Raw genomic sequence first — 20,805 nt, forward strand, 5'->3', positions numbered from 1 at the left:
ATTAGAATAGTTAGGTGCTTGATGGCCGGCACGGACACGATGGGCTGAAGGGCCTGTTTCTGTGCTGTATAACTCTATGACTCTATGATATGGTGCCACATCAAGGGTTATTGCAGAAGATAACAGTTCATGGTGTAGGGGATAACATATTGGCATGGATAGAAGATTGGCGAGCTAACATGAAACAGAGAAGTAAGCATAAATGGGTAATTTTCTGGTTGGCAAGATGTAACGAGTGGTGAGCCACAGGGATCTGTGCTGGGGCCTCAACTTTTTACTATTTATATAAATGACTTAGATGAAGGGACCGAAGGTACGGTTGCTGAATTTGCTGATGACCGGTAGGAAAGTAACTTGTGAAGAGGACATAAGGGGGCTGCAAAGGGATATAGATAGGTTAGATGAGTGGGCAACGACCTGGCAAATGGAGTATAATGTGGGAAAGTGTGAAATTGTCCACTTTTGCGGGAAGAGTAAAAAAGCATATTATCTAAATGGTGAGAGATTGCAAAGCTCTGAGATGCAGAGGGATCTGGGTGTCCTAGTGCATGAATCGCAAAAGGTTAGTATGCAGGTTTTAGATTAGATTAGAGATACAGCACTGAAACAGGCCCTTCGGCCCACCGAGTTTGTGCCGAACATCAACCACCCATTTATACTAATCCTGCACTAATCCCATATTCCTACCAAACATCCCCACCTGTCCCTACATTCCCTACCACCTACCTATACTAGTGACAATTTATAATGGCCAATTTACCTATCAACCTGCAAGTCTTTTGGCTTGTGGGAGGAAACCGGAGCACCCGGAGAAAACCCACGCAGACACAGGGAGAACTTGCAAACTCCACACAGGCAGTACCCGGAATCGAACCCGGGTCCCTGGAGCTGTGAGGCTGCGGTGCTAACCACTGCGCCACTGTGCCGCCCTAAAGTATAGCACATAATTAGGAAAGCTAATAGAATGTTATCATTTATCCTGAGTGGAATTGAATATATAAGTCAGGATGTTACATCTGGAGTACTGTGTACAGTACTGGTCTCCTTATTAAAGGAACGATGTAAATGCATTGGAGGCAGTACAGAGAAGGTTTACTGGACTAATACCTGGAATGGGCAGGCTGTCTTACGAGGAAAGATTGGACAGGCTAGGCTTGTATCTGCTGGAATTTAGAAGAGTATGAGGCGACTTGATTGAAACCTCTAAGATCCTGAGGAGTCTTGACAGGGTGGTTGTGGAAAGGATGTTTCCTCTTGTGGTAGAATCTAGAACTAGGGGTCACTATTTAAAAATAAGGGGTCGCCCGTTTAAGACAGATGTGGAGAAATTGTTTCTCTCAGAGGGTTGAGAGTCTTTGGAATTCCCTTCCTCAAAAGGCAGAGGAAGCAGAGTCTTTGAATATTTTTAAGGCAGAGGTAGATAGATTCTTGATAAGGGGGTGGAAGGTAGTCAGGGGAGGTGGAAATGTGGAGTCATCAGTTCAGGCATGAACTTATTGGATGGTGGAGCAGGCTCGCGGGGCCGAGTGGCCTACTCCTCCTAATTCGTATGTTACTACACGAGCACATTATGTTGGGGGTAATATACAAGTACGGATAGAGGATTGACTAACTAACAGGAAACAGAGTTCGGATAAATGGGGCATTTCCAGTTGGCAAGCTCTAACTAGTGGTATGCCACAGGGCTTGGTGCTGAGCCATCAACTATTTACTATCTATATTAATGACTTGGACAAAGGGACCAAGTGTATTGTAGTTAAATTTGCAGACGATACAAAGATAGGTCGGAAAGCAAGTTGTGAGGAGGACACAAAGGGCTGCATTTTAATCTGAAGATATTGGTCCTGGCAGTGGGCTGGAACGTGGGAGGAGACCCTGCCTCGGCTCTCTGTCAGACCCCTGAAGCCATTCCACAGTAGGCAGCCAATTAACTGCCCGCCATCGGAGATGCCGGCTCTTTAAGGGATGAGCTCCCGCCTGCAGAGCTGCCAACCAATCAGTGGGGGCAGTGTCTTCGCAGGGTGGGGTGGTGGGGGCACTCTGGCGCCTTGGATTGCCCGCAAGGGAAGGATCCCCTAACCCTGCAGTGAGGGAGGAAGAGGCCATTAATTGGCTATGCAAGGGCCTCAGTTGGCCTGGGGCATGAAGGCTGTACACAGCCTCCCGCCCTGGACAAATTGCCAGGGGGAACTGCCATTTTGTTTGCCTGCATGCCGGCCTTGAAGGGCAAAATAAAATTCTGCCGAGAGTGTCTGCAAAGTCATATAGTTAGGTTTAGGGTGTGAGCAAAAATTTGGCACTTGGAGTGTAATTTGGGAAAATGTGAGGTTGTCAAGTTTGGCGGGAATAATAGAACAGCAGAACATTTACATGGAAAGTGCAGAATGCTGCAGTGCTGAGGAATCTGGGTGTCCTTGTACCTGAATCACCAAAAGGTTAGCATGCAGGTGCAGTAAGTAATTAGGAACGCAAATGGAATGTTGGCATTTATTGCAAGGGGGATACAAGAACACAAGAAATAGGAGCAGAAGTAGACCATATGGCCCATCAAGCCTGTTCCGCCAAAAAATACGATCATAGCTGATCTTGGGCTTCAATTCTACTTTCCTGCCCTTTCCTCATTCCCCTTGATTCCCCGCGAGACCAAAAATCTATCTATCTCAGCCTTAAATGTATTCAATGATGGAGTCCACAACCCTCTGAGGTAGAGGATTCTAAAGATTCGCGGCCCTTTGAGTGTAGTAATTTCTCCTCATCTCAGTGCTGAATGATCTGCAGCGAAGCCCGGGCTGGACCCTTGGAGCACTCGTGGCCCAGGCCTGTCACGCCAGCATCGCCGCCATCCACCTGTTCTCCCCGGAGCCCAATACCCAGAAATATCTGAGTGAACTGGACAGATTGAGGAAGGTGGTGCTCGAGGCACCAGATGAACAGACCCTGATCAAACTTTTCAAAACTTATCCTTATCCTGAGATTGTGTCCCCGTGTTCTAGATTCCCCGACCAGTGGAAACAATCTTTCAGCTTCTACCCTATCAAGCCCTTTCAGAATCTTGTATGTCTCAATTAGATCACCTCTCATTCTTCTAAACTCCAGAGAATATAGTCCCAATTTACTCAGCCTCTCATCATAGGACAACCCCCCTCATACCAGGGACCAGTTTAATAAATCTTCGCTGCATCGCTTCCAGTGCAAGTATATCCTTTCTTAAATGTGGAGACCAAATTGTACACAGTATTCCAAATGCGGTCTCACCAAAGCCCTGAACAATTTTAGTAAGACTTCTATATTCCTGTACTCCAATCCCCTTGCAATAAAGGCCAACATGCCATTTGCTGCCTTAATAGCCTGCTGCACCTGCATGTTAATTTTTTGCTATAAAAACTGAAAGTGTTGGACATACTCAGCAGGTCAGGCAGCATTTGTGGAGAGATCCATTCTGATGAAAGATCACAGACCTGAAATGTTAACTCTGCTTCTCTCTCTGCCTGATCTGAGTATTTCCAGCACTTTCTGTTTTTATTTCAGATTTCCAGCATCTGCAGTATTTTGCTTTTATGTTAATTTAGTGCGTTCCTTGCACGAGTACTCCCAAGTCTCTCTTAACATCAACACTTACCAGTTTCATACCTTTTAAAAAATATTCTGCTTTTCTATTTTTATGACCAAAGTGAACAACTTCATACTTCCCTACATTATACTCCCATTTGCCATCTTGTTGCCTGCTCACTTAACCTGTCCATATCTCTTTGTAGCCTCTCTACGTCCTCCCCACAGCTTACCTTTCCACCGAGCTTTGTATCATCAGCAAACTTAGATGCATTACTCTCTGTCTCTTCATCCAAGTCATCAATATAGAGTAACTAGCTGAGGCCCCAACACTGATCCTTGCAGCATCCCACTATTCATTTGAAAATGACCCATTTGTGCCCAGTCTCTGCTTCCTGTCTGTCAACCAATCCTCTATATTACCCCTAACACCATGACTCGTTATCTTGTCTATTAATCTTTTATGTGGCACCTTATCAAATGCCTTTTGGAAATCCAGGTATACTACATCTACTGGTTCCCCTTTACCTACTAGTTACATCCTCAAAAAAACTATAATAAATTTGTCAAACAGGATCTCCCTTTAGTAAAACCATGCTGACTTGTTCTAATCATACTATGCTTTTCCAAGTGCAATGTTAAGACTTCTTTAATAGTTTCCAGCATCTTCCCAATGACTGATGTTAGGCTAACTGGCCTGTAGTTCCCTATTTTCTCTCTACCTCTCTTGAAAAGCAGTGTAACATTTTCAATGTGATGGAGTATAAAAGTAGGGAAGTCTTGCTACAACTGTACAGGACATTGGTGCGACTGCACCTAGAGTACTGCGTACAGTTTTGGTCTCCTTACTTAAGGAGGGATATAGTTGCATTGGAAGCAGTTCAAAGAAAGTTCACTAGGCTGATTCCTGGATGAAGGGGTTGTTTTATGAGGAAAGGTTGGGCCTGTACTCATTTAAGTTTTAATGAATGACAGGTGATCTTATTGAAACATATAAGATCCTGAGGCAGCTTGACAGAGCAGATGCTAAGAGGATGTTTTCCCTCATGGAGGAATTTAGAATTAGGGGGCACAGTTTCAAAATAAGGGGTCTCCCTCTTAAGACTGAAGTGAGGAGGAAATTCTTCGCTCAGGTTCGTTCACCTTTGGAATTCTGTTCCGCAGAGAGCGCTGGAGGCTGGCTCATTGAATATATTCAAGACTGAGTTAGACAGATTATTGATCTAAAAGGGAAGTCAAGGGTTATGGGGGGCAGGCAGGAAAGTGGAGTTAAAGCCATGATCAGATCAGCCATGGTCTTACTGAATGATGGAGCAGGTTCAAGGGGCTGTATGGCCTACTCCTGCTCCTATTTTTTACGGTCTTATCTTATTGCCCTTCTCGGCGGTAGAGGTTTTTGGTGGTGCTGACAAAGTAACCTTGCTGACTTGTTGCAGAGCACCCTATATATCATACATATTGCAGCCACAATGTGCCAGTGATGGAGATGGAGGCCAGTGAGAAGGGCAATGATCAAACAAACTGCTGTATCTTGAGTGGTTTTGTGCTTCCTAGATGTAGCTATACCCACACAGGCAAGTGATTTGTACTCTTGACTTGAGTTTCATATTTGTAAAGGGACTTTGTGGAAAGAGGAAGTAAGCCAGTTGTTGCCAATTACCAAGTCTCTGCCTTGCTCTTGTAGCCATGAAGTTCATATGACTGATCCAGTTAAGCTTTTTTTAAATTTGTTCGTGGGGTATGGGCATCGCTAGCTAGACCAGCATTTATTGCCCATCCCTAATTGCCCTTGAGAATGCAGTGGTGAGCTACCTTCTTGAACCACTGCAGTCCTTGTGGTGTAGGTACACAAGCAATGCTGTTGGGGAGTTCCAGGATTTTGACCCAGCGACAGTGAAAGAATTGCAATATAATTCCAAGTCAGGATGGCATGTGGCTTGGAGGGGAACTTGCAGATGGTGGTCTTCTCTCACATCTGCTGTCCTTGTCCTTCCAGGCGGTAGAGGTCACGGGTTTGGGAGGTGCTGTCAAAGGAGCCTTGGTGAGTTGCTGCAGTGCATCTTGTAGATGGTACACACTGCTGCCACTGTGCAACAGTGGTGGAGTAAGTGAATGTTGAAGGTGGTGGATGGGGTGTCAGTCGCTGCTTTGTCCTGGATGGTGTTGAGCTTCTTGAGTGTTGTTGGAGCTGCACCCATCCAGACAAGTGGAGAGTATTCCATCACACTGCTGACTTGTGCCTTGTAGATGGTGGACAGGCACTGGGGGGGAGACAGGAGGTGAGTTACTCGCCGCAGAATTCACAGCCTCTGACCTGCTCTTGTAGCCATGGCATTTACGTGGCTGGTCCAGTTTAGATTCTGATCAATGGTAACCCCCAGGATGTCGATAGTGGGGGATTCAGCGATCGTAATGCCATTGAACGTCAAGGGGAGATGGTTAGATTCTCTCTCGTTTGAGATGGTCTTTACCTGGCACTTAATGTGGTACGAATGTTACTTGCCACTTACCAGCCCAAGCCTGGATGTTGTCCAGATCTTTCTGCATATGGACATGGGCTACTTCAGTATCTGAGGAGTCGCAAATGGTGCTGAAAATTGTGAAATCGTCAGCCAACATCCCCACCTCTGACCTTATGATTGAGGGAAGGTCATTGATGAAGCAGCTGAAGATGGTTGGGCCTAGGACACCACCCTGAGGAACTCCTGCAGTGATGTCCTGGGACTGAGAAGAATGACCTCCAACAACCACAACCATCTTCCTTTGTGCTGGGTATGACTCCAACCAGCAGAGTTTTTTTCCCCCAATTCCCATTGACTCCAATTTTGCTAGAGCTCCTTGATGCCATACTTGGTCAAATGCTGCCTTGATGTCAAGGACTGTCACTTTCACCTCCCCTCTGGAGTTTAGCTGTTTTGTCCATGTTAGGGTCAAGGCTGTAATAAGGTCAGGAGTTGAGTGGAACCCAAACTGAGAGTCAGTGAACGACTGCCACTTGATAGCACTGTTGACAACCCCTTTCGTCGCTTTGCTGATGATCGAGAGTAGACTGATGGGGCGGTAATTGGCCGGGTTGGATTCGTCCTGCTTTTGGTGCATAGGACATACCTGGGCTGCTTTCCATGTTGCTGGGTAGATGCCAGTGTTGTAGCTGTACTGGAACAGCTAGTCTAGGGGCGCGGTTGGTCTGGAGCACAGGTCTTCGGTACTATTGCCGGAATGTTGTCAAGGCTCATATCCTTTGCAGTGTCCAGTGCTTTCAACCGTTACTTGATATCACATGGAGTGAATTGGATTGGCTGAAGACTGGCATCTGTGATGCTGGGGGGGCCTCAGGAGGAGGCTGAGATGGATCAGCCACTCAGCACTTGTGGCTGAAGATGGATGCAAATACTTCAGACTTATCTTTTGCACTGATGTGCTGTGCTCCTCCATCATTGAGGATGGGGATATTTGTGGATCCACCTTCTCCTGTCAGTTGTTTAATTGTCCACCACCATTCACGACTGGATGTTGCACGACTGCAGAGCTTAGATCTGATCCGTTGGTTGTGGGATCACTTAGCCCTGTCTATTGCTTGCTACTTCCGCTGTTTGGCATGCAGGTAGTCCTGTGTTGTAGTTTCCCCAGGCTAACCCCTCATTTTGAGGTATGCCTGGTGCTGCCCCTGGCATGCCCTCCTGCACTCTTCATTGAAGCAGCGTTTGTCCCCCAGCTTGATGGTAATGGTAGAGTGGGGGATATGCTGGGCCATGAGGTTACGGATTGTGGTTGAATACAATTCTGCTGCTGCTGATGACTCACAGCGCCTCATAGATGCCCAGTTTTGCATTGTTAGATCTGTTCAAAATCTATCCCATTTAGCACTGTGATAGTGCCACACAACATGATGGAGGGTATCCTCAGTGTGAAGACAGGACTTCATCTCCACAAGGACTGTGGTGATCACTCCTACCAATATTGTCATGGACAGATGCTACCCTTAGTGCATCTTCCAATTGGTGTTCAATTGGAGAAGCACTGATTCATCCGCCGAGGGGTAAGTGGGGGGGGGTGGCGGCAGTAGGTGATAGTCAGCTGGAGGTTTCCTTGCCCGTGTTTGACCTGATGCCATGAGACATCATGGGGGCCAGAGTTAATGTTGAGGACTCCCAGGGCAACTCCCTCCTGACTGTATACCACTGTGCTGCCACATTAGGTGGGTCTGTCCTGCAGGTGGGACAGGACATACTCCGGGATGGCGATGGTGGTTTCTGGGGCATTGTATGTAAGGCATGATTCTGTGAGTATGACAATGTCAGGTTGTTGCTTGACTAGTCTGTGGGACAGCTCTCCCAGTTTTGGCACAAGCCCCCAGATGTTAGTAAGGAGGACTTTGCAGGGTCGACAGGGCTAGGTTTGCTGTTGTCATTGCCAGTGCCTAGGTTTATTTTATTTTAAATAGAGATACAGCACTGAAACAGGCCCTTCGGCCCACCAAATCTGTGCCGACCATCAACCATCCATTTATACTAATCCTACATTAATCCCATATTCCCTACCACAACCCCACAATTCTCCTACCACCTACCTACACTAGGGGCAATTTTCAATGGCCAATTTACTTATCAACCTGCATGTCTTTGGCTGTGGGAGGAAACCAGAGCACCCGGTGGAAACCCACGTGGTCACGGAGAACTTGCAAACTCCACACAGGCAGTACCCAGAATCGAACCCAGGTCACTGGAACTGTGAGGCTACGGTGCTAGCCACTGCGCTGCCAAATGGTCTGTCTGGTTTTATTCCTTTTCTTAGACCGTGTAGCGATACAACTGAGTGGCTTTTTAGGCATTTCAGAGGGCATTTAAGAGTCAACCACATTGCTTTGGGTCTGGAGGCCAGACCAGGTCAGGATGGCAGATTTCCTTCCCGAAAGGACATTAATGAACCGGATGGATTTTTACAGCAATCAACGGTCACCATTAGACTAGATTTTTCATTCCAGATTTATTAATTGAATTCAAATTTTACCATCTGCTGTGATTCGAACCCAGGTCCCCAGAGCATTGGCCTGGAGCTCTGGGTTAATGACATTACCACTACGCCTCCGCCCCGTTCTGGGCAGTGGTGACCCATAACGTGTTGATAGTGAAGGACTTTGATGGTGGTGCCATTGAAGCTCAGCGGGAGGTAGCTGGGCTTTTCTTCTTCAAGGTGGTTATTGCCTGGTACTTGTGTGGTTCGGGCGGTGCAGTGGTTAGCACCGCAGCCTCACAGCTCCAGCGACCCCGGTTCAATTCTGGGTACTGCCTGTGTGGAGTTTGCAAGTTCTCCTCGTGTCTGTGTGGGTTTCCTCCGGGTGCTCCGATTTCCTCCCATATGCCAAAGACTTGCGGGTTGATAGGTAAATTGACCATTATAAATTGCCCCTAGTATAGGTAGATGGTAGGGAAATATATAGGGACAGGTGGGGATGTGATAGGAATATGGAATTAGTGTAGGATTAGGATAAAGATGGGTGGTTGATGGTCGGCACAGACTCGGTGGGCCGAAGGGCCTGTTTCAGTGCTGTATCTCTAAACTAAACTAAACTCAATGTTACCTGCCACTTGTCAAGCCAAGGGGTTAATAAAAGCAAAATACTGCAGATCCTGGAAATCTGAAATAAAAACAAAGTGCTGGAGACATTCAGGTCTGGCAGCATCTGTGGAGAGAGAAACCGTTAACGTTTCAGATGTATGACCTTCCATCGGAGCTAGCAAAGGTTAGAAATGTAATAGGCTTTGAGCAAATGAAAAGGGGAAGGTGGGGAAGAAGAACTAAAGGGAAGATGTGTGATAGGGCAGAGGGCAGGAGTGATTAAATGACAAAGATGTCACGAACAAAGGCAGAAGGAGTGCTAATAGTTGTATGAAAAGACAAAGCATTAATCCAGAGAGTGTTGATGTCAGAATAATGGACAGCCCTGTCCAAAACCATAAACCTGAAAAACAAGTTTAAGACAGGCCCATGGTTAAAAAAAATGGAACTAAATAAAATAAAACAAAATGAAAGAAAATGAAAACGGAAATCATGCTCTGAAATTGTTGAACTTAATGTTGAGTCCAGAAGATGAGGTGCTATTCCTCCATCTTGCATTGATGTTCACTGGAACACTGCAGCAGGCCAAGGACAGTAATGTTGGCATGGGAATAAGGTGATGAATTAAAATGGCAAGCAACTGGAAACTCTGAGTCATGCTTGCAGACTGAGCGGAAGTGTTCCGCAAAGTGGTCACCCAATCTGTGTTTGGTCTCCCTAATATAGAGGCAACTGCATTGTGAGCAGCAAATACAGTATACTAAATTGAAAGAAGTACAAGTAAATCGTTGCTTTACCTGGAAGGAGTGTTTGGGGCCTTGAATGGTGAGAAGAGAGGAGGTAAAAGGGCATCTTCTGCAATTGCATGGGAAGGGGACGAGGTGATGGAGGAGTGGACGAGGGTGTCACAGAGGCAGCAAATGCTTCGGTATGCTCACGGGAGGGGAAGATGTGTTTGGTGGTGGCATCACACTGGAGGTGGCGGAAATGGTGGAGGGTGATCCTTTGGATTTTAAGGCTGGTGGGGTGGAAAGTGAGGACAAGGGGAACCGTGTTATGGTTCTGGGAGGAAGGGGTGAGGGCAGAAGTGCAGGAAATGGGTTGGACACAGTTGAGTCCCTCTCAACCACAGTGCAGGGGAATCCTCACTTGAAAAAGGAAGACATATCAGAAGCACTGTTATAGAAGGTAGCAACATCAGAACAGATGAGTCGGAGACAAAGAAACTGGGAGAATGGAATGGAGTTCTTACAGGGGGCAGGGTGTGTGGAAGTATAATCGAGGTAGCTATGGGAGACAGTGGGCTTATGTTGAATATTAGTGGACAGCCTATCCCCAGAGATGGAGAAGTTGAGGGAAGTGTTGGAGATGGGCCAGATGAAGGTGAGAGAAGGGTGGAAATTGGAAGCAAAGTTGATGACGGTTTCTAGTTCGGGGTGGGAGCAGAAAACGGCACCAATACAGTCATCAGTGTATAGGAAAAAGAGTTGGGTGAGGGGGCCTGAGTAGGACTGGAACAATGAATATTTGACAAACTCCACAAAAAGACGGGCATAAGTGGGACCCATGTGGGCATCCATAGCAGCACCTTTTATTTGGAGGAAGTGAGTGAAGTTGAAGGAGAAATTGTTCAAAGTGAGGACAAGTTCAGCCAGGCGGAGGAGGGTGGTGGTGGATGGGGACTGGCTCGGCCTCTGTTCGAGGAAGTGGCGGAGAGCCCTTAAACTATCCTGGTCGGGGATGGAGGTGTAGAAAAATTGGACATCCATCGTGAGGAGTAGGTGGTTAGCGCAGGGAAACTGGAAATTGTTGAAATGACATAGGGCATCAGAAGAGTCAGGGATGTAAGTGGGAAGAGACTGGACTAGGCGAGAAAAAAAAGAGTCGCGGTAGGAAGAAGTAAGTTCCATGGGGCATGTACAGGCTGAAACGATGGGTCTACTGGGACAGTAGACAGTAGTTTGTTATCCAACTCCCCCTTCAGGCTAGCATGAGCTGCTTCATTTTTGAAAGAGTTGTGAATTAATGAACAGTTCTATCCCTGAGTTTATCATTGATGAGGTGGTGGAAGATGATTGGGCTGCAGATGCTTCTCTGAAGAACTTTTGCATGGAGCTCTAATGACTTTCCGTCACCAACAACCCAACTACATTCTTGTTTTTAATCCACATGTCATGCACTTGATGAGCCTGATTTGGTTGGATACATAAAACAGCATCTAATCACAATTGCAATAAAACTATCCCTGCTCTAGCATTACTTTTAATGGGCTTCATATTCTAACTCGTATCACTAGTCATGCATTTAACTCCCTATCCTGTGATCTATGGCCCACTTGCCCGTACCAGTACCAGCCTGGTGGACTGTAATGCCGTGTGCAATGTCACATGAGATTTACTAGTACAACAAAGTTCTAGTGGGTGTAGAATTCCTTTAATATAGGTAGAGGACTAATGTGCGCTATAACTACTCCACTGGCAATGTAGCAGCTAATTCTATAATAGGTCACTTTATGAACTTGTAAATTCTTAAAAAGTTAAGTTGGCAAATGTGCAGCATTGTAGGGGGTTTTCCCTCCTAATGCTGCAAATGTATGTCTTTCTAATTTCTGGCGTTAAAGTATTCAAAATTAGAATGTGAGAATTTTCAGTAAGTTAAAACCATCTTTGTGTTCCATGTATAATTCATGCACTCTTCTGTTTAAATTTTTGTTGTAAGGTCTGATGAGTGATAAATTTCTGTATAAGATCTAGTACTATTTGTAACTTTACTTCAGCCTATCCAGTTATGTTCTGGAACAACTTACAATGGCTTTAACGTACTCAAAATAAATAGTGGAAGTTTGGGGATGGGAGGAGAGTAGGCTATTGATTTCCCTTGAATCTCCCACCCCCACCCCCCGCCCCTTCAGTGCCCAGCACCCAGCCACTATGATTTGCAGTCAGCATGTACTGCTTTACTGACTTTTAGTAAAATTATTTAGTTGAATGTTTAAATCATTCTCATCACCTAACCTCTGGTTCATGTTCTCCACTCTCCCTGCAGTTATGGAGCAGTACAGAGGGACATGAGAAATTAATTTACCTCGTCCTGAGGAAGGGATTGATTCAGAAGCCTAAACCAGGGCAGTGGCTCTGACAGACACAAAATATTGCAACCTTTGAGAAGTTGGATTCATATTTGTATATTTCAGTTTGACTTGAAATTTATGGATTTGTTTTAATTTTTCAGTTTGGAAGCTTGGATCAAAAGCTAGCTTTAGCTCAGCGCATCCGTGGCCATGTTTTACCCTTGGCCCTACAGATGTATGGTTGTCGTGTTATTCAGAAGGCATTAGAATCCATATCAGCAGACCAGCAGGTAATTGTAAGTTTGAACAGATTTTTAAAATATAAATCAATTGTTAATAAAAGCTTGAATAAATCATTGGTGCAGAAATATTAATGTTCTAATATTTTTCTAATGGATTGAAATTGTAGTTTTTAATAGTCCTCTTCTCATTGCAGAATGATATGGTAAAGGAACTGGATGGTCACGTTTTAAAATGTGTTAAAGACCAAAATGGAAACCACGTTGTTCAAAAGTGCATAGAGTGTGTGCAACCTCAATCTCTCCAGTTCGTTATTGATGCTTTTAAAGGACAGGTGAGCAGTTTTTTTTTTGTTGCTTTATACCTCTAGGGGCCTACTTTGCAGAAGCTATTTCATATATGACTTCAAATATGTTTTCAAATGTGCAATTGTATAAGTAAGAATGGTTTGCCATTAACAAGTTAGATAAAACCAATTCCTCTTGTACTTCACAATTGTGTCTTGCCCCAGGCATTTGAGCTGAGAAATGAATGGCATGCAAAGTGACTAGGTATCCTTTTTTGAGAGCTGATATTGGTAGAATCAAAAAACATATTGCAAAACTTCTTATCCCTGGTGATAAGAGATAGCGAGTAAGATGAAGCATAAAAAGGAGGCATGTGACAAATGTCTGGTTGATAACGCAAGTGAGAACCAGGCTAAATATAGAAAGTTTAGAGGGGAAGTGAAAAAAAGAAATCAGGGAGGCGAGAAGAGAATGACAGCTAACGCAAAAGGGAATCCAAAATTCTTCTTCAGCCGTATAAATAGGACAGTAAGAGGAGGGGGTGGGGCCGATTAGGAACCAAAAAGGGGATCTATGCATGGAGCCAAAGGGCATAGTGAGGTACTAAATGAATACCAAGGAAGATGTGGCTGGAGTCATTGTGAATGATGAGGTAGTTGAGATATTGGATGAGCTAAAAATTGATTAAAAAATGGAGGTATTATAAAGGCTGGCTGTACTTAAAATTGATAAGTCACCAGGGCCATATAAAATGCATCCGAGGATGTTGAGGGAAGCAAGGGTGGAAATTGCAATGGTACAGGCCATAATCTTCCAGTCCTTCTCCGATATGGGGGTGTGCCAGAGGACTAGGCAATTGCAAATGTTCCACTCTTATTTAAAAAAGAGTGTAAGGATAAACCCAGTAACAACCTCAGTGTTGGGAAAGCTTTTAGGGACAAAATTGAAGTCACTTGGTCAAAGGTGAATGAATTAGGGAAAGCCAGCACGGATTCGTTAAAGGGAAATTGTGTTTAATTAACTTGATTCAATTTTTTGAATTGGTAACAGATGGTTGATGAGGGTAATGTGGTTGATGTGGTGTATATGGGCTTCCAGAAAGCGTTTTATAAAGTGCCACATAATGAACTTGCAAGCAAAGTTGAAGAAAGTGGCAGCATTGATACGAAGTTGGCTGAATGACAGTAGTGGCAAGCGGTTGTTTTTCAGCCAGGAGGAAGGTAAGAGTGGGGTGCCCCAGGAGTTGGTACTAGGACCACTGCTTTTCTTGATCTATATCAGTGATAGACATGGGTGTCCAGGGGACAATTTCAAAATTTGCGGATGACACAAAACTTGGAAGTACTATGAAATAAAAAGAAGAAATGCTGGAACCACTCAGCAGGTCTGGCAGCATCTGTGGAAAGAGAAACAGAGTTAACGTTTCGGGTCAGTGACCCTTCTTCGGAACTCAGTTCGGAGTATAAGGTATCCCACTTAAGGGAATTATTTATTTATTTATTTAGAGATACAGCACTGAAACAGGCCCTTCGGCCCACCGAGTCTGTGCTGACCAACAACCACCCATTTATACTAATCCTACATTAATCCCATATTCCCTACCTCCTACCTACACTAGTGGCAATTTACAATGGCCAATTTACCTATCAACCTACAAGTCTTTGGCTGTGGGAGGAAACTGGAGCACCCGGCAGAAACCCACACAGTCACAGGGAGAACTTGCAAACTCCGCACAGGCAGGACCCAAAACTGAACTCGGGTCGCTGGAGCTGTGAGGCTGCGGTGCTAACCACTGCGCCACTGTACCACCCCCACTGCTTGTTCTTAAAGTGGATGTACTGGCCAATTAGTAGATGTTTGATTACTTACTTACTATGATCATAACCAGAACCAATCGGATAGGATTTCTTGAGTTAACAAAGAAAGAGGTTAACTTTATTGTACTGAAATCGAACAAATAAAATAATAAACAACGCACCAGCTTTCACTCAGACACACACACTAGAGGTTTCCACACACACAAATAGGTTACAGTGTGGGGAAAGGTAGATTGGTTGAGTTTAGAGTCCATAAAAAGGTATACAGTCTGTGAAGTTCGGTGATTTGGCTGGTTTCTAGTTGAATTCCGTGGTCCTGAGGCTTTTAGTTTGAAGAGATAGATGACTAGGGTGGCACAGTGGCGCAATTATCTGGTAAAATAATGTTCTGCTTAATTGAGCAAAATAGTATGGCATATATATTTTTCCCTCACACATTAATGTTACAATTGAGATTAGTTCTAGATACACTTCCAACAGGGAGCAAAAACATTCACCTCCATAGATGAGCAATTTCTCCTTATGAACTAAAATGTGACTGTATATGTGAAGTAATCTGCCCTGGTCAAACTGTTAACCTTTTTATTACTGTACAACATATAAAACTTGAACTGCATTGCACATCAATTCAGATAATTAACTGTCAACCAACCGAGATACTTTCATAACAGAATAAGCTGTCAACAGGTTTAATAAATAAATACTTATTGGGATGGACTTTAGTCTGATTCCTTCATGAACCAACAAGATTCAGTCTATGTGGGATTTATATAGGCATATACCTGAAGAGTTGTGATTTGCCTCTACTAAATGAAACCAAATTGAATTGAAAGTTGGCAGTACTGAAATGTTTATGCTTAAAATTGCTGTATGATCTAAAATGATTCTTTGAAGTCTATGCAGATGAGCTTCACAAAGCAAATACATTGTTTACCAAATTATTGAAGGTGATGAGCTAGCAGTCTATAACCAACTATTTGAACAGTAATCAAGAAATGTTGTAGTGGGACACTTAGCAACTTTGCATGTAGAGGTTTCTTCCTTTGGTAGTGTTACTTACAGATGTCTTGTATGAATAACTTTGATTTTGTATTTGATATTTTAAAGACCCATTCAAACTAAAAGATGCAGTCAAGAGATAAAAATAGAGAAAATACTCCATTTATTCCACTTGAATAAAATATCACTACATAAATTCCTTTCTTGTATCCAAACATTGTGCAACTTGTCAAACAAATTGATCAACCCATTTAAACAAATAGAGTTAGCTAGGTAATGAGTATCCCAATTCTGATCTCAGCTGTCTGACTTGCCAGTTGCATTTCACTCAGCCCTTCAGTGTGATGTGCTACTAACTGATCAGACCTGTTGCTGCCTTCCACCTAATATGTCCTTCGAAACGCAAGATTAAATTAGAACAATGGTTTTCCCATCATTTTGGTAGAGCATCACAAATCATGGAGTGGTAACAGCACAGAAGGAGGCCATTCAGCCCATTGTGCCTGTGTCGGCTCTTTGTTAAAATTATCCTCCTCTGTTCTTTTCCCATAGCCCTGTAATTTTTTTCCCTTCAAGCATTTATCCAATTCCTTTTTGAAAGTTACTTTTGAATCTGCTTCACCTACACTTTCGGGAAGTGCATTGTCGATCGCAACAATTCACTGTGTTAAAGAGAAAGTGTTTCCTCCTGTAGCTTCTGTTTATTTAGTTAATCACCTTATATCTGTCCTCTGGTTACAGATTATTTTGACATTGGAAACAATTTCTTTTAACTTGCTCTTATCAAAACAGTTCGTGATTTTGAATATCTCTATCAAATTTCCTCTTAACCTTCTCTGTTCCAAGGAAAATAAGCCCAGCTTCTCCAGTCTCTCCACATAACTGAAGCCCCTCACCCTGGTACCATTCTAGTAAATAATTTCTGCACCTTCTTAAGGCGTTGACATCCTTCCTAAAGTGTGCTGCCCAGAATTGAACACCGTATTCCAGCTGAGGCCAAACCAATGTTTGAAGTGTCAGTTAGGCTCAGTTGGTAGCACTCTGGTCTGAGTTGGAAGGTTGTGGGTTCAAGTTTCACTCCAAGACAGTATGCGCGGAAAATTAAGACTGACTCTCCAGTGCATTACAGAGGGAATGCTGCACTATCGGAGGTGTCGTCTTTCGGGTAAGATGTTAAAACCGTCTGCCCTCTCTCAGGTGGACGTAAAAGATTCCATGGCGCTATTTCGAAGAAGAGCAGAGGAGTTATTCCCCTGTATCCTTGCCAATATTCATTTATCAATCAACACCACAAACAGATTGTCCAGTCATTATCGCACTCGTGTTTGTGGGAGCTTGCTGTGCACAAATTGGCAGCCAGGTCTCCCATATTACAGCAGTGACCACACTTCAAAAGTACTCAATTGGCTGTAAAGTGCTTTGGGATATCATGAATAGTGCTATGTAAATGCAAGTCTGTTTTTAATTAAGGCTTAGCATAATTTCCTTGCTTTAGTACTTTATACCCCTATTAATAAAGCCAAGGATCCCATATGTTTTTTTTACAGCCTTTTCAACTTGTTCTGCCATATTCAAAGATACGTGTACATACAACGACAAGCGTCTTTGTTCCTGCACCCCCTTTTAAAATTGACCATTCAGTTCATATTGCCTCTCCTCATTATTCCTACCAAAATGTATCATTAACACTTCTCTGCGTTAAATTTCATCCGCTGCATGAATGCCCATTTCACAAGTCTGTCTATGTTGTCTTGATGTCTGTCACTATCTTCCCCATAGTTTTGTATCATCTGCAAATTTTGAAATCAAGCCTGGTATACCTGAACCCAGGCCATTAATATAGATCAGAAGGAGCAGTGGTCCTAATACTGATGCCTGGGGAACACCTCTGTATACCTCCCTCCAGTCTGAAAATCAACAGTCACCACTACTCTCTTCCTTATGTCCCTTAGACAGTGTTGTATCCATGCTACCACTGTTGAATCCTTGTAGCCTTTAATTTTGCTAATAAGTCTGTTATATAGTACTTTGTCAAACACATTTTGAAGTCCATATGAACATCAACCCTCTCTGTTATTTCATCAGAGAACTTTTATCATATTAGTCAACACAATTTATCTTTAAGAAATTCATCCTGATTTTCATTTAATAGTCCATACTTTTCCAAATGCCAATTAATTTTGCCCCAGATTATTATTGCTAGAAGTTTTTCTAGCAGTAGCATTAGCCTGACTTGCTTATAGTTTCCATGTTTATCCATCTCGCCTTTTGATAAAAACGAAAAAAAAAAAATAGAATGAGAGTAAACTGGCCAGGAATATAAAAGCAGATTATAAGAGCTTTTACAAGTATATAAAAAGGAAGAGAGTAGCAAAAGTAAATGTTCGTCCCTTAGAAACAGACAGGAGAAATTATCAAATGGCATGAGGAAATGACAGACATTGAACAAATATTTTGTGTCTGTCTTCACAGTTGAAGACACAAGTTACATACCATAAATAGATGGTAACCTAGGGATTATAATATGGAGTTGTGATATGATTTTGTACTGAATGTAAGTGAACGTACTGTTGAATATGTAAATAGATTGGACATGCTATCGGAAGTGATGCGTCAGGTGATTCAGTATTAGTAGTGTTGGTGTTAGTCGACGGCACACGCTAAGAGCTCTCCTGAATAGAGACCCCCATTTGTTATTTACCAATTTGTTTGGTAGCGTTTGTATTAAGAAACAGAGAAACATACAATATGGTGGCAGCAGTGGAGGACAAAGAGCAGCTGTAGAAGCCTGGAACAGCATTTTGGAAAAACGGCAAGAAGCAGCAGCAAAGAAGATGTGGCGCCAACCATCACCCTCAGGGTCAGAATTCTCGCAGGGTGAGTACTGTAAGGGATAGGTGCGTTTGAGTAGCTCACCATCCAGACCAGCAGTTTTCCAGCAGCGATCTGTGCTGGAGAGTTATTCCCGCTTAAAATTGAGAGTCTGCAAGCCATTGAGCCGTCGCCGAGTTCTCCTGCCAAAGCAGATTCCGGGGGAGGAATCACTCTGTCCAGAGACTGAAAGTCCACACTGCAGCCACAAAGCTCAGGTGTGGATGAAGTCTAGCTCCGTAGGCAAAGCAGACCTGCATTAATTCCAAAGTCCTTTGGAAATAATCAGATCTAAGGCCATGGTGACCATGAACTGGAAAGTTCCAGATGTTTTCTGACTTGAAGTTGTTTAGGCAGCGAGTTTTCTGGACCTTGCAGCCACAAAACTAGAGAAGCAAGCCATTAAAATTAAAATTGCAATAGGCAATGAAGGTCTCCACAAGAATAATATATCCGGTTTATCAGAGACGGACCAAAACGATCCTGCCAAACAGGAGTCTATGCTGGAAAACTAGCTGAAGGTTGAGGCAAATTTTCAAGTTCGTAGGCGAGAGTTCATGAGTTATAGACAGCAACAAAACGAAACCATCGACCAGTTGGTGAGCAGATGCATGGATAAGGGAAAAGAGTGTGATTTCTCCGATGCGGAGCTATCTGAGTGCATAATGGAGTTAGTGAGACTTGCTCGGCATCCAAAAAGAGGTACGATATCAAAAGCATGCTGCAAGATGGACGCAAGTACGAAGCCATCGTAGCAGGCTGACGATACTTGCAAGCCCTAAGATTGGTGTCAGCTGTAGGTGAAATAGCCAAGACACCGAAGCAAGGCAAGGGGTGTTACAAGTGTGTGCTCTTCCGCCAACAGCGCAAGTGTCCAGCATATAGAGGTACATGCAAAGTGTGTGGCCTCGGGGCACTGGGCAAGGATGTTCAGGAGGTCTGGCAGTGAAGATGAAGGAAGAAGCCAGAGCAATCCACATTATAGCCACAGACAGGCGATACCTGGTGGAAAGGACAGAAAAGGGTCCCTAAAGCATCGCCAGAAATGCAGGCCAGTCCATGAGTTGGTGGGAACCTGAACAAAAGAGATGATGCAGGGTGAGAAGACAGTCACACGTCAAGTCGATGCCACAACGAAGTCTGAAGCCTTCACGATAGAAGTCATCTACCCAAGCAAAAATGGAAAGCACAGACCACATCTGAAAGTTGACATTGGGGCAAGCGCTAGCATTCATCCACTACACACATTGAAGGATATGTAGCAGGAAAGATGGAAGACAGTGATCCAACCAACCAGAATGAGACTTTGTGTACAATGGGTCACAGATGCAATGTATGAGTTTCAACCCTAAATTGCAGATATGGAGACTCCGCCTGGTCACCATAACCTTTTTACGTCGTAAATGTTGCAGGTCCAGCAGTAGCCAAACTGCCAGCATGCAGCGAGCTACACATAGTTACAATTCATGAGCTTAACCAGTCAAAAAAACAAAACAGTCGAAGTAAGTGCACTCCTATTGAGTCAATCAAAGATGTACAAAGGATCCCGACAGATTCAACATCGTGGGCAACTTTGGAGGTGCAATTCTTCATTTTAAGGAAGATGTGACACCATCCATAGATCCACCACAAAAGTCCAGTATTCACTTAGAAAACAAGCTGGTAGCAGAGCTTGACACCATGGAGAGTGGAGGAATAATCTGTTGCGTACAGCATGACTGGTGCAATTCAGTCACAACTGTAGTTAAGAAAGATGGCGCAATCAGACTATGTCTGGATCTGAGAAGTCTGAGCAAGCCATTCGAGGTGGGTACACAAACTGCCTACACTTGTAGAGCTCAACCCAACATGTGCCAGAGCCAAGTATTTCTCTAAATCTGATGCAAAACATGGGTACTGGTCAGTTCAACTCTCTGCAGAGTTACAGGAGTTGACAACTTTCAGAACCGCAATAAGAGATATTGTTTCCTATGCGTGCCGTTTGGTTTGTCAGTAAGCCAGGACATCTTCCAGCAGCACATATACCGCATCACTGAGCATGTATCGGCATTGCAAATGATATTGCTGTTGGGCGTACAAAAGCCGAACATGATGGGAACCTCCATGTGCTTATGGAGACTGCCAGACAAGAGGAGCTAGTTTTTAACAGCAAAAAATGTGCCAGAATTAGAATTAGAACATTACAGCGCAGTACAGGCCCTTCGGCCCTCGATGTTGCGCCGACTTGTGAAACCATCTGACCTACACTATTCCATTTTCATCCATATGTCTATCCAATGACCACTTAAATGCCCTTAAAGTTGGCGAGTCTACTACTGTTGCAGGCAGGGCGTTCCACGCCCCTACTACTCTGAGTAAAGAAACTACCTCTGACATCTGTCCTATATCTATCACCCCTCAACTTAAAGCTATG

At 43.9% G+C, this 20,805-nt stretch overlaps 1 protein-coding gene across 12 annotated transcripts in view; it reads left to right on the top strand.

Moving 5' to 3' along the window:
* The window catches only part of LOC137357234 (pumilio homolog 2), a 172,436-nt gene that overhangs the window by 133,437 nt on the left and 18,194 nt on the right, over positions 1-20,805 (top strand). For 9 of the 12 annotated variants that reach the window (XM_068023412.1, XM_068023422.1, XM_068023440.1 and 6 more), the window contains 2 exons: positions 12,340-12,474; positions 12,615-12,752. In XM_068023412.1, coding sequence (XP_067879513.1) covers positions 12,340-12,474; positions 12,615-12,752 — 273 coding nt within the window. The remainder of the gene's footprint in view (positions 1-12,339; positions 12,475-12,614; positions 12,753-20,805) is intronic. The other 3 variants (XM_068023431.1, XM_068023457.1, XM_068023466.1) reach the window with 1 other exon arrangement.

The sequence above is a fragment of the Heterodontus francisci genome, chromosome 3, assembly GCF_036365525.1.
Source record: "Heterodontus francisci isolate sHetFra1 chromosome 3, sHetFra1.hap1, whole genome shotgun sequence".
Taxonomy (NCBI): Eukaryota; Metazoa; Chordata; class Chondrichthyes; order Heterodontiformes; family Heterodontidae; genus Heterodontus; species Heterodontus francisci.